The sequence below is a fragment of the Bufo gargarizans genome, chromosome 3 (genome assembly GCF_014858855.1).
Source record: "Bufo gargarizans isolate SCDJY-AF-19 chromosome 3, ASM1485885v1, whole genome shotgun sequence".
NCBI lineage: Eukaryota > Metazoa > Chordata > Amphibia > Anura > Bufonidae > Bufo > Bufo gargarizans.
The window spans coordinates 55,300,190-55,314,031 of NC_058082.1; the positions used below are offsets into that span (position 1 = coordinate 55,300,190).

General features: G+C 43.9%; 1 protein-coding gene across 3 annotated transcripts in view; it reads right to left on the bottom strand.

The window, feature by feature from the left end:
- Window positions 1–2,447: 2,447 nt before the first annotated feature.
- The window catches only part of SETDB2 (SET domain bifurcated histone lysine methyltransferase 2), a 49,257-nt gene continuing 37,862 nt past the window's right edge, over window positions 2,448–13,842 (bottom strand). For all 3 annotated transcript variants that reach the window (XM_044286415.1, XM_044286413.1, XM_044286414.1), the window contains exons 11-14: window positions 8,632–8,707; window positions 3,719–3,930; window positions 2,981–3,069; window positions 2,448–2,736 (exon numbers count right to left, since the gene is read on the bottom strand). In XM_044286415.1, the coding sequence (XP_044142350.1) occupies window positions 2,619–2,736; window positions 2,981–3,069; window positions 3,719–3,930; window positions 8,632–8,707 (495 nt within the window). In that variant the 3' untranslated portion in view covers window positions 2,448–2,618. The remainder of the gene's footprint in view (window positions 2,737–2,980; window positions 3,070–3,718; window positions 3,931–8,631; window positions 8,708–13,842) is intronic.

Sequence of the window (13,842 nt, forward strand, 5' to 3'; positions counted from 1 at the left end):
CTGGTGGTGGCAGCATTTTCAGGGCACTCTTAGGCTACTTTCACACTAGCGTTCGTCGGTCCGCTCGTGAGCTCCGTTTGAAGGAGCTCACGAGCGGACCCGAACGCCTCCGTCCAGCCCTGATGCAGTCTGAATGGATGCGGATCCGCTCAGACTGCATCAGTCTGGCGGCGTTCAGCCTCCGCTCCGCACGGACAGGCGGACAGCTGAACGCTGCTTGCAGCGTTCGGGTGTCCGCCTGGCCGTGCGGAGGCGTGCGGATCCGTTCAGACTTACAATGTAAGTCAATGGGAACGCATCCGCTTGAAGATGTCACCATATGGCTCAATCTTCAAGCGGATCCGTCCCCCATTGACTTTACATTGAAAGTCTGAACGGATCCGCGCAGGCTACTTGCGCACTTGCAAAAATTTTTAAAGTTATTAATGCAGACGGATCCGTACTGAACGGAGCCTCCGTCTGCATTAATATGATCGGATCCGTTCAGAACGGATCCGATCAAGCGCAAGTGTGAAAGTAGCCTTAACTGATATGGGTATGAATCCATCCTTGCAAACCATGTACAACCATACGTGCTGATTGTCTTCCCTTGGGGTGGGGTGGGGAATCTTCCCCCAAGACAATGCCATACAAATAGAAATGTCCGACAATGGTTGGAAGAGCATGACCCAGACTTCCAAGTACTACTCTGGCCCTCTAACTCCCCAAGACTTGAACTCAATTGAGCATCTGTGGGACCACCTCGATCGTGGTGTTCACTCTATGGATCCTCTCTCACAACCTCCAGCATGGATCCAGATACCTGTGACAACCTACCAGGACCATCTAGCTGCTGTCAGTGCTGCACGCTGGAGTTACTCTGGATATTAGCTGTGTGTATATATAATTGGGGCACAGGCATCATATACTGTATCTAACTGAGGCACAGTCAGAGGTACTACATATATACATACACAGGGGGCACAGGCAGAGGCATTATATAGAAATAAGACAGTCAGACACTACATATACAGGGAAGACAGTCAGGCATTATATATAGAGGGGGAGTAGCCAAGGAGCACTATATACATGTAGTGCCAGAGGCACTATCCAAAGGGGCACAGAGCTTGTTTCACCATATATGAGTGTGTCGCACTAAAGGGGGTACCAAGCATGTGGCATTATATACAGAGGGCATAGAGTGTGTAGCACTTTATTTTCATAGTATATGACATGATTTTATTATGGGGCACAATATATGATGTTATATTCAGGGCATAGCATGTGGAAATGAGGAGTTGGTCTTAGTAGATAGGATTCGATGTGTCGGCAAAAGGAGAAGCTGAAGAGATCTGGGCAGCAAACTCTGCAGAGACCAGTTGTGTTCAGGAGAAGTCATGACGGTGGTCTGAACCAGGTGGAGTAGAACTCTGAAGGAGACATCACCTGTAAGTCACTAAATGGAAATGTTTATTCTGCCACTGACTGTCTGATCAATGCTGTAGTCACCTGTACGATCTACAGCTGATAATGGAGTGGTAAAACAACCACTCCCAGCATACCTTTTCACCTGTTCTGGCCATACTGGGAGCTGAAGTTTCACACTATATATGTCATGATGGGATAGGGAACAGTGCAGCCCTGATCTCCACCCGCACCACTGTCCCCACCTACTAGCACGGTCCGACCTAAGCGACGGCCCCCCAACTTGGCAGCAGTTGACTTGACTAAGTGCGGGGGCTTAACCTAGAGGGGTAAGAGGGGTAAGCGTAGTCAAAGAGAAAGAAGTCAAAACCAGGACCAGCGGTGGACGTGCTTGCACACTATAGGAAAAGGTACTTTCATATAGTGTGCAAGCACGACCACTGCTGATGGATTGCAGTGTGGTCGTAATCATAGAAACGAGCAGTATATAGTGTGATAGAAAAAATGAAGTACATTAGTGTCTTGTATTAAATTTCTCTACATGATAAAGGCCATTTGCTGAAGTGAGACAACCCCTTTAAATGCCTAGTGGCCCAGGCAGTCTGTCTGCCTCCTTATATATTCTATTAATGACATCATCGTCAAATTGCATTGCATAGATTTGTGAGCTGTCCATTCTTGAGTATAATAAGAAACAGACTCTTATAAAAGAAATAATATATTTAAAGTGTATGAAATGTACATACAAATGTCTTGACAAAAGTACAGTAAATAAGTTATATGCCAAAAATAACAGTTCATATGGTCCTCAAAACGGTAAAAACAAATTTGTACACAAACATAGAAGAGGGTTCTTTACGGTAAGAGCAGTGAGACTATGGAACTCTCTGTCTGAGGAGGTGGTGATGGGGAGTACAATAAAGGAATTCAAGAGGGGCCTGGAATTACTTCTGGAGCGTAATAATATTACAGGCTATAGCTGCTAGAGAGAGATCGTTGATCCAGGGAGTTATTCTGATTGCCTGATCGTAGCCGGGAATTTTTATCCCCTAAAGTGGGGAAAATTGGCTTCTACCTCAGTTTTTTTTTTCCTTCCTCTGGATCAACTTGAAGGATAACAGGCTGAACTCGATGGACAGATGTCTTTTTTCGGCCTTATATACTATGTTTGGGTTTGCAGTTCTTACTATTTTGAGGTTGTATTCAAGAATACACTATACAATTACATTTTTGCACTCGTTATGTCCACATAAACAAGGAATCTCCCTTTCTGGTGTACTTCCAATATCATAGTTGTATTCCCAAGTCAACTCAGTCCCGGCTTTTATGAAGCTGAAAAAAAACACCAAAAAAACATGATTAAATTAAAACTGTGAATGTACTTGATGCTTTGATTTCCACATGTACTGAACTGTGAAGTGCCACAGAGTTTGTTGCAGACTCCGCACCATAAACCTGAACACATGCTGATAGTATCGGCTGTTCCAGTAGGACCTGTACAGCGTTTACCGTGTTCCATGAATCTCCATGCTTCTCTAACAGACGTACTGGGCACCAAATAAATCGGAGTACTAACCTTTTTGTGAAAAATGCCACCCATGGAAATTTTTTGGAGTGAGTTTCCACAAAAACATGCTGCACAAAAAGGTTCGGGGAACAGCTGTGCTGTAAAATATAGGGAGAAAGGGAAAGATTATAATGTATTCTGCTAACTGTTCTAGTTTGAAAAACTTTCAAGTTTAGTTAAAGCGGTTGGACATTGGGGGCATGAATAGCCAAACCAGCTGGATCGGCAATTTTCAACAGTGCCATAGGTTGGCTGCGCTTGTGCGGTGCGCTTCCCATTCTTTTCGATTAGACTTTGGCTCTGCCATAGAAATGAATAGAGGGCGGCTGTGTGGTGTGTCCTCTGGCACTTTGTGGGCTCCGTTCTAAGTATAGGTGCAGGTCCCAGAGGTTTGACCCTCACCTATCAGACATTGGGGGGCATATCCTAGCGATATGCCCTCAAGGTCCAAGATGGAAATACTCCTTTAAAGGGGTCCTAAATTCATGAATGGCTTAACACATGAATAAGAGGAATGTCAGACTGCCCAGAAACCAGCTGCAATGCCAGAGCCAGTGTATAACCCTCCTGGGTAAGAGGGGCTATACAGCCCTGGAGACCAATTCTGGGTAAGTGGGTGACAACTGTTATAGTCACAACTTTCATGCGTTTTCAAAACCATGTTATGCATTGGGTGAGGCAAAGGTTTTAGGATTCAGTATCCAGAAACATAGTGAACTCAGAACAACTACGAAATGTTCTACTTACATTTAAAAACCGACCAACGTTCCCTTCAGTTGAAGCATCTAAGAAGAAAATCATTTCTTCTGTGTTTGAATCTGTAGAGTCTGAATTCTCTGTACTGGCACACTGGACAGATGAGCTACTCTCATCGGATACATAGCCGGCTTTATCATTCCACACAATATTACCCCTTGTATGTACCACCTCGACGCTCTCATCTTTATCTTCATGGCCACCTAAGTAACAGGACGGTTAGTGTCAAAGCTACATCATAAATAACCAGTATAGCCACTGTATAATGAAGATATATTATATACACATATACACACACACACACATATTCTACCATTCACTTGTATAGGAGCTGAGCGGCAGGACTCGAGAATGGCCAATACACAAGGTAGGGAGCGGTGGTGTTCGGCTGCGTACTTCAGGAACCACGGCCGTCATGCCCACATGTGGTCCAGTGTAGGAACAATACCAGGCATTAGTGATACTCTGATATTACTTGCCACTCACGGCGAAATAGCAGCAAATACCAACAAATGTCAAAACAAAAAAATCTGGCTAGGAGGCGAGAAGCTTGGAAGCACAAAAATGTTCTAAACCAGCATAGCTTTCTCAAGCTAGCAAACCTGATTGTATGTAAGACTGAGCTAAAGAGTCCTGGTGTGCTCAAATCCATCTGCGGCACCAGAATACATCAGAAGACGACTGAAGATGAAAAGAACAGATTCTACGGTACCACAAGTAAAACATTCACTGCAATCACTGGTTTTACATTTTTGCTTTTTAATGCTTCAGTTTTCCCCATCCAAACGACATGAACCATGTCCCAAAAGCTGCACAGTCCTCTGACACTTTTTAGGCATTTTAAAGTCAGATGGGCACAGGTCTGCACCTCTATCAGCCAAAATGGCACAACAATATTGGTTGATAGAAGTCAAAGAATACACTGAGTTATAATTAACTGTATTCATGAGGGGAGCACTCCTTTGCCTCCTTTTCTCGCTGGAGACCTATGCATCTACATACACCACAGCCCATCAATCACCGGTGACAGTCTGGGGAGCATTCCCCTTATGAATACACCAGCCTTAAAGGGGTTGTGCAGTGGGTTTATACTGATGACCTATCCTCAGGAGAGGTCACCAATATCAGATTGACAGGGGTCCGACTCCCAGCATCCCCCCGCCAATCAGCTGTTTTTGAAGAGGAGTGCTGCTTCCTCTTCAAAATTACCTGCGCGCCGTCTAATTACAACTGCTGCTCCTACTTCCCTGAAATGGGACCGAGCTTGCGTGAGCTTTGCTAACCCTCATTGGCAGGGGTACTGGTAGTTGGACCCCACCCATCCCATATTGATGACCTTTACTGAAGATAGGTCAACAATATTCAGCCACTACACAGCCTCTTTAAAATTATTCTTTGATCTCTCCTGTTAAAGGGGTTGTCCAGGTTCAGAGCTGAACATCCCTCCATTTTCACCCTGGCAGCCCCCCTGACTTGAACATCGGAGCAGTTCATGTTCTGATGCTCTCCTTTGCCCTGCCCTAAATTGCGCAGGGCAAAGGCATTTTCAGGCGTTCCGGTGACGAACCGGGATCTCCATAGGGCTGCCAGGAAGCCCGGTGATTTCACCGGCACTTATGGGCAGGCTTTAGCGCTGCCCTAGCCAGTAAAACGGCTAGGGCAGCGCTAAAGCACGCCAATCAGAGCCGGTGACGTCACCGAACACAGTGCCAGGCGGAAGCCTCCGCCCGGCAGTCTGTGATTGTAAACAAAAGAGACAGTGTCCTGTGCGATCTAGCAAGGGAGCGCATCGGAGCATGAGCCTGGGTGAAATTATGGGTATGTCCAGCTCTGAACCCGGACAACCCCTTTAAACATCATAATATTTTTGGTGCAGTTTTGGCTAATAGGAAGTGGGCCAGACCCCATACTAAGCTGCATTTACAAAGTGCATGTTGTTCTGGCATCGCCACAACACAGTCGGATGTGTGATGAGCACAATCGCTGGCTGGGTTTACAGTTTACACAGATCAGATGACAATTTAGATAGTTGGAAACAAAAATGTTAGTACAGTCATGGCCAATGGTTGGGAGACTGACACATGATGGATTTCACAACGTTTCCTGCTTCAATGTTTCTAGCTGCTGTTTCTATGGTATACTGAAGGACAATAGGCATTTCATAAGTTCTTTTGTTTAACTTTTACTGAAATATCCATCAAGTTTACGCAAAGACTTAATATTTACAATGTTGACTCTTTTAAGGCTTCTGCAGTTCGCTAGATATCAGCTTCTGAGTGATGGCAACCCGTTCCTACCCAATCAGTGATTGGAGTTTCACAATTTCTGTTTGTCTACCCACTTTTTGAGGGTTCTCAATGGGACTGGGTTCTGGGGAGTTTCCTGGCCATGAACACAAAATTTAAATGTTTTGTTCATTGATCCACTTATCGTATTATTTATTCTATAAGACTGACTTTTTTGGGGGGAAATGTCAGTGCGTCTTAGGGGGCAAATACTAATGAATGCTTCCCTTATGGAAGAGCTCATTAGTACAGGAGGACCGGGGAGCAGCAAATGCAGGGCTCCCCAGCTCTGTACTCACCGCTGTGCTGTGACCTGCGCACAGGAGGATGTTGGCGTGCTCTGTGACCTCATGCTGTGCGACGTCAGGTCACAGCACAGCATGGCAGGAAGACTAGTAAGAGTGCTGGATCTCAGGAGCAGAGGCAGCGTCCGCAGCAGGAGAGGCAAGATTTTTTTTTTTTTGTCTAAATGAGGGGTCTTATTCACATTGGGGGTGGAAACTGCGGTCTGATTAGTGGTCTAATCTGAGATCTTATGAAAAATATTTTTTCTTCTTAGGCTACTTTGACACCATAAAAACTGAAGCAGCACACTTTGTGAAAACCAAAATCTGTGTCAGTCTCAAAATGTTTGTCCATGACTGTAGTTCTGCCTGAAAAATGAAGCATGCTATTATAGGAATGTGAGAAGAAAAAGTCCCGATCACCTTCAGTTTATGCATGGATCCCATACATCCACTGGTTCCTTTTATATGGTTTGCCAACAATCCTTCAATGCATCCAAATTCAAAGTAGTCTAAGGAACTTCTTTTGCTTTGAATTCAGTATAATCTTGTATTTTACTATGCCCCATTCATTGATTTGGCCCCTTCCATGTGAAGTACCAGTGATGGAGTTCATCAACATGGACGCAACATTTGCTATTCGAAAACATTTTTTAAGTGAACAATACATTTTTAGGGTATAGAGGTTGCGCTACATTTTTTGTGGCACAGTAGAAATAGTCCTCTTAGCATTTTTAGCCAAGGAGAAGTGTGAAATGTACAGTGATTCCAATAAATAATACGCAGGCACATATGATAAGGGTTCACTATTTATGCATGGAAATGTTTCTATATTTCCATCTATGGAGCTGATCGAGGGCTTGATTCTGGCAGGGCAAGCAGTAGTTTTTATTAGTACTATTTTGGGGATACCTTTTGATCACATTTTTATTTATCAGTTTTGAGTGGGGAGGCAAATGATCAAAAGAAAAATCAACTGTTTATATATTTTCTTGTTATACTTTTTACCATATACAATATATTTATATTTTAATAGTTTATACATTTTCGGATGCAGTGACACCAATAAGGCTACTTTCACACTAGTGTTTTTGCTGGATCCGGCAGGGCTCAGCAAAAACCCTTCCTTTAGGATAATACAACTGTCTGCATCCGTTATAAACGGATCTGGTTGTATTATCTTCAAAGTAGCCATGACGGATCTATCATGAACACCATTGATAGTCAATGGGGGAATGATCAGTTTTCTATTGTGTCCGAGAAAACGGATCCGTCCCCGTTCACGTACATTGCGTGTCTGGACGGATCCGTCTTGCTCCGCACCATATTGCAGTCTGCAATGGGGAGCCAACCGAATGGAACGGAATGCATTCGGGTGCATTCCATTTCGTTCAGTTTTGTCCCCATTGGCAATGAACGTGGACAAAATGGAAGCGTTTTCCTCCGCTATTGAGATCCTATGACGGATCTCAATAGTGGAAAGGGAAAGTACAGATATGAAAGTAGACTAATGTTTATTTTTGTATTGTTTACTTATTTTGATATATAAAATTGGGATAAGGGTTATTTACATTTTTGATAATTTTGTGTGAGTTTTGAATATTTTTTAAACATTTACTATAATTCTGAATCCCTTTTGGTGACTTGAACATGCTCCACTTTGATAACTTGCCATAGACTGCAATAGTATACCGTTGCAGTCTATGGGATTTTTACTGGCTTCCTATTAATTCCTCCAACAGAGGGGCTTAACAGGCAGTTTTGCTATGGTAGGTCTGGGAGCTTTCACAATTGGAACCCTGCAATTTTGCCACCTCTGTCTATCCTCTCAGATGCTGTGGTTACATGGAAAGGTCTCAGCTCGTGAGCCCACTCCATACTTCCCTTACACACAAATGACATATTGTGATGTCATTTTATGGTAAAGAGTTAGTAACAAGAAGCTCCTTACTCGCTGTGGGCACCGCCTACCATTGGCTGTGAATAAGAAGCTTTACTATTGGCTGTGTCTGTCACCAGAAGTATCTCTGAGCCAGTCGGAGTGCTCCTCTGTGTGGAGAGGGACACTTTGCAAGGTGTAAACTTTGTTATACAGGGGTCTATGATGCTTGTGCAGGTGTTATTACAGTCCCTTTATAGACCACAGTAATTATGTAGAAAATGGTCACTAGACTTTCCAAGAGTAATCAAGCTGTCGGGCACTTCCCTCCTAATAACATTTCTTATTATCACTAGTAGATCTTGGACTTTTCCATCAAAAGGTATTAATAGTATGTACAAAGACAAGGGAAGAAATGATGCATCATCCATACTTTATATCACAGTTATCACTCACCGGGGTGCTGCACCTTAGGAGAAGCAGGAGGGGTGAAAGGCTCATCATCTGAACTGTGCTGCATGGTCACGGCTCCCTGGAGTTAAATAAAACATATACATGTGTAGATACTGATGAGGTTACCGATCAGCGTAGTATTATTGGAGGCATTGTAGATACAGGTTGGTAGATCCCTCACTTTCTATTATTTAGGCCCCTATCATTTTTAACTATACAGCAAGTAAATTAATTTAATCCCTTCAGGACGCAGTCAATTTTCGAAATTACGTTTTTTTTCTCCTCACCTTCCAAGCTCAATAACTTTTATTTGTCCGTTGACACAGTCATATGAGAGCCTGTTTTTTGGGAATGTTGTACTTTTGACACAATTTTATGATCCATATAAATTATTTGTGGAGTGAAAAAAGTTTTTGTTTGGGCTTTGTTTTGATGGGTGTCACTAAGAAAAAATTATACAAAGAGCTTTATACTGCAGGTCAGTACAAAAAGTAAAAAGAAAATTTTCTGAAAAATTTAAATTTTACTTTTGTGATAAATAACTTGATATTTTAATATTTCAAACTTTTTCAGCCACAATGATCCAAATTTTTTTTAATCAGAATTTTTTTATTGTTTTTATATTTTGGGGATTTTTTTTATTTTTGAAAACATTATTTAAAGGGAGTCTGTCACCACATTTTAGCATGTTAGACCATTAAAATAGGGTTATGTGATCCAGCCAGAACATAAAAACTGTACCTTTGTGGTAGAAAACGGACTTTTCAATTTGCAGAAAACAAAGTTATAAGATTATTTTCTGAGCCCTCTCAAGTGCCCAGGGCGGTCTCTCAATCCTCGGAGCCCCAGGCTGGCACCTCCTAAACGGCTGATAACTCCGCCCTCCGTGCGCCTCTGCCCGCCCGTTTACTCCCCTCCCCTGTCCCTTTCCACTGTGGCTGTGCGGTACAAATCGTAGCGGGCGCATGCGCAATGCGATGCCCGCTCCTGGCAGGGCATCGCAATACCTATTGCGCATGCGCCCGCTACGATTTGTACCGCACAGCCGCAGTGGAAAGGGACAGGGGAGGGGAGTAAACGGGCGGGCAGAGGCGCACGGAGGGCGGAGTTATCAGCCGTTTAGGAGGTGCCAGCCTGGGGCTCCGAGGATTGAGAGACCGCCCTGGGCACTTGAGAGGGCTCAGAACATAATCTTATAACTTCGTTTTCTGCAAATTGAAAAGTCCGTTTTCTACCACAAAGGTACCGTTTTTATGTTCTGGCTGGATCACATAACCCTATTTTAATGGTCTAACATGCTAAAATGTGGTGACTCCCTTTAAGTGTTTTCACTTTTTTTTTTTTTTTAGATTGAAGACTTGAAAATGAAGTCACTTGTACTATTCACAGCAATACTTCTCTGCTGCTATGAATAGAGATTTTGCAGATATTCTATTATACCGGAGGCAGGTTGTAATAAGATTGGTAACATAACATGCCCCCGGCTGCCATAACATCCAATTGGAACCCCAGGATTGCATCACTGGGGTGCCGATCAGAGGACAGAGAAAATCCTCTTCAATCTGTGTAACCACTCAGATGCCTTAACCACTGCTCACAGCGGCATCTGATGGGTTAAAATTACCAAAATATACACCCAGTTACCCAAAGGTAACTGCCAATTGGACATTTAATGCAGATTGCTTGCAAGTTCATAAACTTCTAGTAGGAATATCAGAGGATTTGCACAATACAGAATAAAATGAATAGGTGCTCCACAATTATCATTATATGGGGAATTCAAGCAGTTACAAAAAGATGTGAGAGATGACTATTCTTCTTACTTTTGTACAAGAACAACATGCATGGGAAAAGGAGCTGGGTGTCCCGAACCCAGATTAGGGATGGTTTTGAACTTATAAGAAAGACAATATACAATGAGCAATGGCGGGAGACTCAACTGAGAATACTACACAAAGCTACGTACGCTTTTCACCTATCTTATAGGAAAGCTTTAGGACAAGCCCATTATTTAAGACCGTGTTCTAAATGCTCATTACCAAAAGCAAACCTAGTACATGGTCTGTGGAACTGCCCAAACTTAACCTCCTTAGGCCCCATGCACACGGCCGTGTGCGGGCCGTGGAACCGCGGCCTGGATCCCTCCTGAGAGCAGGAGCGCACGGCGTCACTGGTTGCTATGACGCCGTGCGCTCCCTGCTGCCGGCACAGTACAGTAATACACTGGTATAGATCATACCAGTGTATTACTGTATTGCGGCAGCAGCAGGGAGCGCACGGCGTCATAGCAACCCGTGACGCCGTGCGCTCCTGCTCTCAGGAGGGATCCAGGCCGCGGTTCCACGGCCCGCACACGGCTGTGAACAACGGCCGTGTGCATGGGGCCTTATGCTCCCAAGCAAGGGACTACATCAAATCAGTTTGGGGGGTAGATGTAGTTCTCAACCCGCAACAATGTATTTTCCAATTTATCTCTGTAGATCAGGCGGGAGGAGGGGGAAACGGGGTATCCGAAAAAGGAGGTCATATACTACTCATGTCAGTCAAGAAAGCGATTTTAAGACACTGGCTCCAAAGTGAGACTCCTTTATGGGAGGAGGTGCTGGGTATCCTGAAACATATGCTTCTCATGGAAAGATTGGAGAGGTACAAAGAAAGGTCCATAGGCAAATTTGTCAATAAATAGGGAAAATTTATTGAAGCATCACTAACAGACACAAGAATTAGGGAGCTGATGTCTCCCTTCACACAAACAAAATGGTATCTGGAGGCCCAAATAGGAGGGAAAATGGGTAAACTGGAAATCTAGGATATCAGGGAGATATGCTGAATACTAAGAGTCAAGAAGAGAGTCTATGGTTCTTCTAAAGTGGAATAAAGTAGGCATATCAGATCAACAGTCTCAATTTGGTTGGGATAGGGTGGGAAGGGGCGAATTTATGTTTGTTAATATGAAAAATCGGAAACAAATTGTTTGTACACTGCGTGGTTTTAATTCTGTAAAGATTATATTCAGAAACTATGTATAAACATATTGTTAAAATCTTTATTTATCTCTTTTTAAAAGAAGAACATGCTACATGTTATTGCATTCCAAGAGCCATAACTTTATTTTTCCATTGATGTAAATGGGCTTACTTTTTTTTCTTTGTTAGGTCCCCCTGTTGCCATGGTAACCCATCAGCATCACATCACAGAGTACTGATAAGCAAGACAAGGCAAGGAGAGTCCCATCTTTATGTCAAGCTTCTAAGATGCCACAGCCATTATCGACTGTAGCATCTAAGAGGTTAAACTGCTGAAAAGGGAGGTTTCTCGGATCCTAGCCCAGGACAGCAGGAGCTTGGTTGTCAGTCACCACCTGGCTCATTCTGTTTATCTCATGGGCACAGATCCTGAGCTGGTGTGAACATCCGGAACATCATGACATAACTGTACATCACTGTGCCTTTATGTAAGGTAATCCATGACATTCAATAATGTCATGGTGTGGTAAGGGGTTAAAGCATATATCCAGTGACTGGAACAATTAAGGAAAACAGGTTCAGGGTATGTGTCTCAGAGAGGAGCAAAGCAATTGGTACAAATCAAATTCGTTCACTGATCAGCCATAGCATTAACCACTAATAGGCGAAGTTATTAGATTGTGACAATAGCGCCTTGCAATGGGACAGATAAATAAAGCAGCAAGTGAGTGGCCAGTTCTTGAATTTGAGGAAAAATGTGAAGTATCTGAGTGACAAGGGCAATATCATGATGGTTAGGCAACGGGGTTTAAAGAGCTCCAAAATGGCAAATCTTGTGGAGAATGCAGTGGTAAGTACCTACTAAACGTGGTCGAAGGAAGGAAAAACAAGTAAACTGACAAGTCTTGGACGCTCAACAATAAGTGTGGGTAGTGGTCAGAACACAGGGTGCATTGAGGCTTTCTGCACAGGGAGCTACATAGCCACCGACTGGTCAGAGAGATGAGACTGACACCGATTTGTACCTATGACACTGGCTGACCTGTTACATGTGCGCTTGGCAGCTGAAGGACGTATATATGTATGTATGTTCCGCGATAACTTAAAAACGCAACCATCGATTTCAACAAAACATGGTATACACATCCCTTGCTACCTGGAAAGAAATCTTGTGGGGGTCACAGCTCTCTAGGACGTACCTTTCCTGACATATTCCCAAAAAATGACCTGCATTAGCCAAAACAAGTCTCTCTCTTCATATCCGAACTGCCATACACACGGTCACATGTCCCTTATCAGCCAATAGAAGCTCACAGGCCCTTAGTCTCCACATACACACAGTTTTACTCCAGGTTTCCACAACAACCCAGCCATTTTTCTTCACTGCTGTAGGTCAGCTTTAGGCTAGGGCTACACGACGACAATAAGTCGCACGACACATAGGGCACAACTATATTGCCACATGTGTCGTGCAACAACTTTTATAATGATAGTCTATGGTGTTGCAATGCGACATGCGACTGACAGTCGCAGAAAAATCCATCTTGGTTGGATTTTTTGCAACTGTTGTCGCAGTATGGCACAGTGTGACACCATAGCCTATCACTATAAAAATTGTTGAGACAAAATGTCACGCGACACATGTCATCGTGTAGCCCTAGCATTAAACGGGCAGGGCGCTGTGGAGGTCACTGTGGATAGAGAGGCCTTCACTGTGGATAGAGAGGCCTTCACTGTGGATAGAGAGGCCTTCACTGTGGATAGAGAGGCCTTCACTGTGGATAGAGAGGCCTTCACTGTGGATAGAGAGGCCTTCACTGTGGATAGAGAGGCCTTCACTGTGGATAGAGAGGCCTTCACTGTGGATAGAGAGGCCTTCACTGTGGATAGAGAGGCCTTCACTGTGGATAGAGAGGCCTTCACTGTGGATAGAGAGGCCTTCACTGTGGATAGAGAGGCCTTCACTGTGGATAAAGAGGCCTTCACTGTGGATAAAGAGGCCTTCACTGTGGAGGTCACTGTTAAGGGGGCAGGCCGCTGTGGAGGTCACCGTTAACAGATTGTTACACAGACTCCGTTAAAGGGGTTGTCCAGGATTAGAAATCCATGGCTGCTTTATTCCAAGAACAGCACTACCCCTTTCCATGGGTCTGCCTGGTATTGCAGCTCTGAAGTGAATGGGGCTGAGCTGTCATACCACACAGAACCTGTGGAGGGGTGTGGTGCAGTTTTAGGAAGAAAGCAGCCA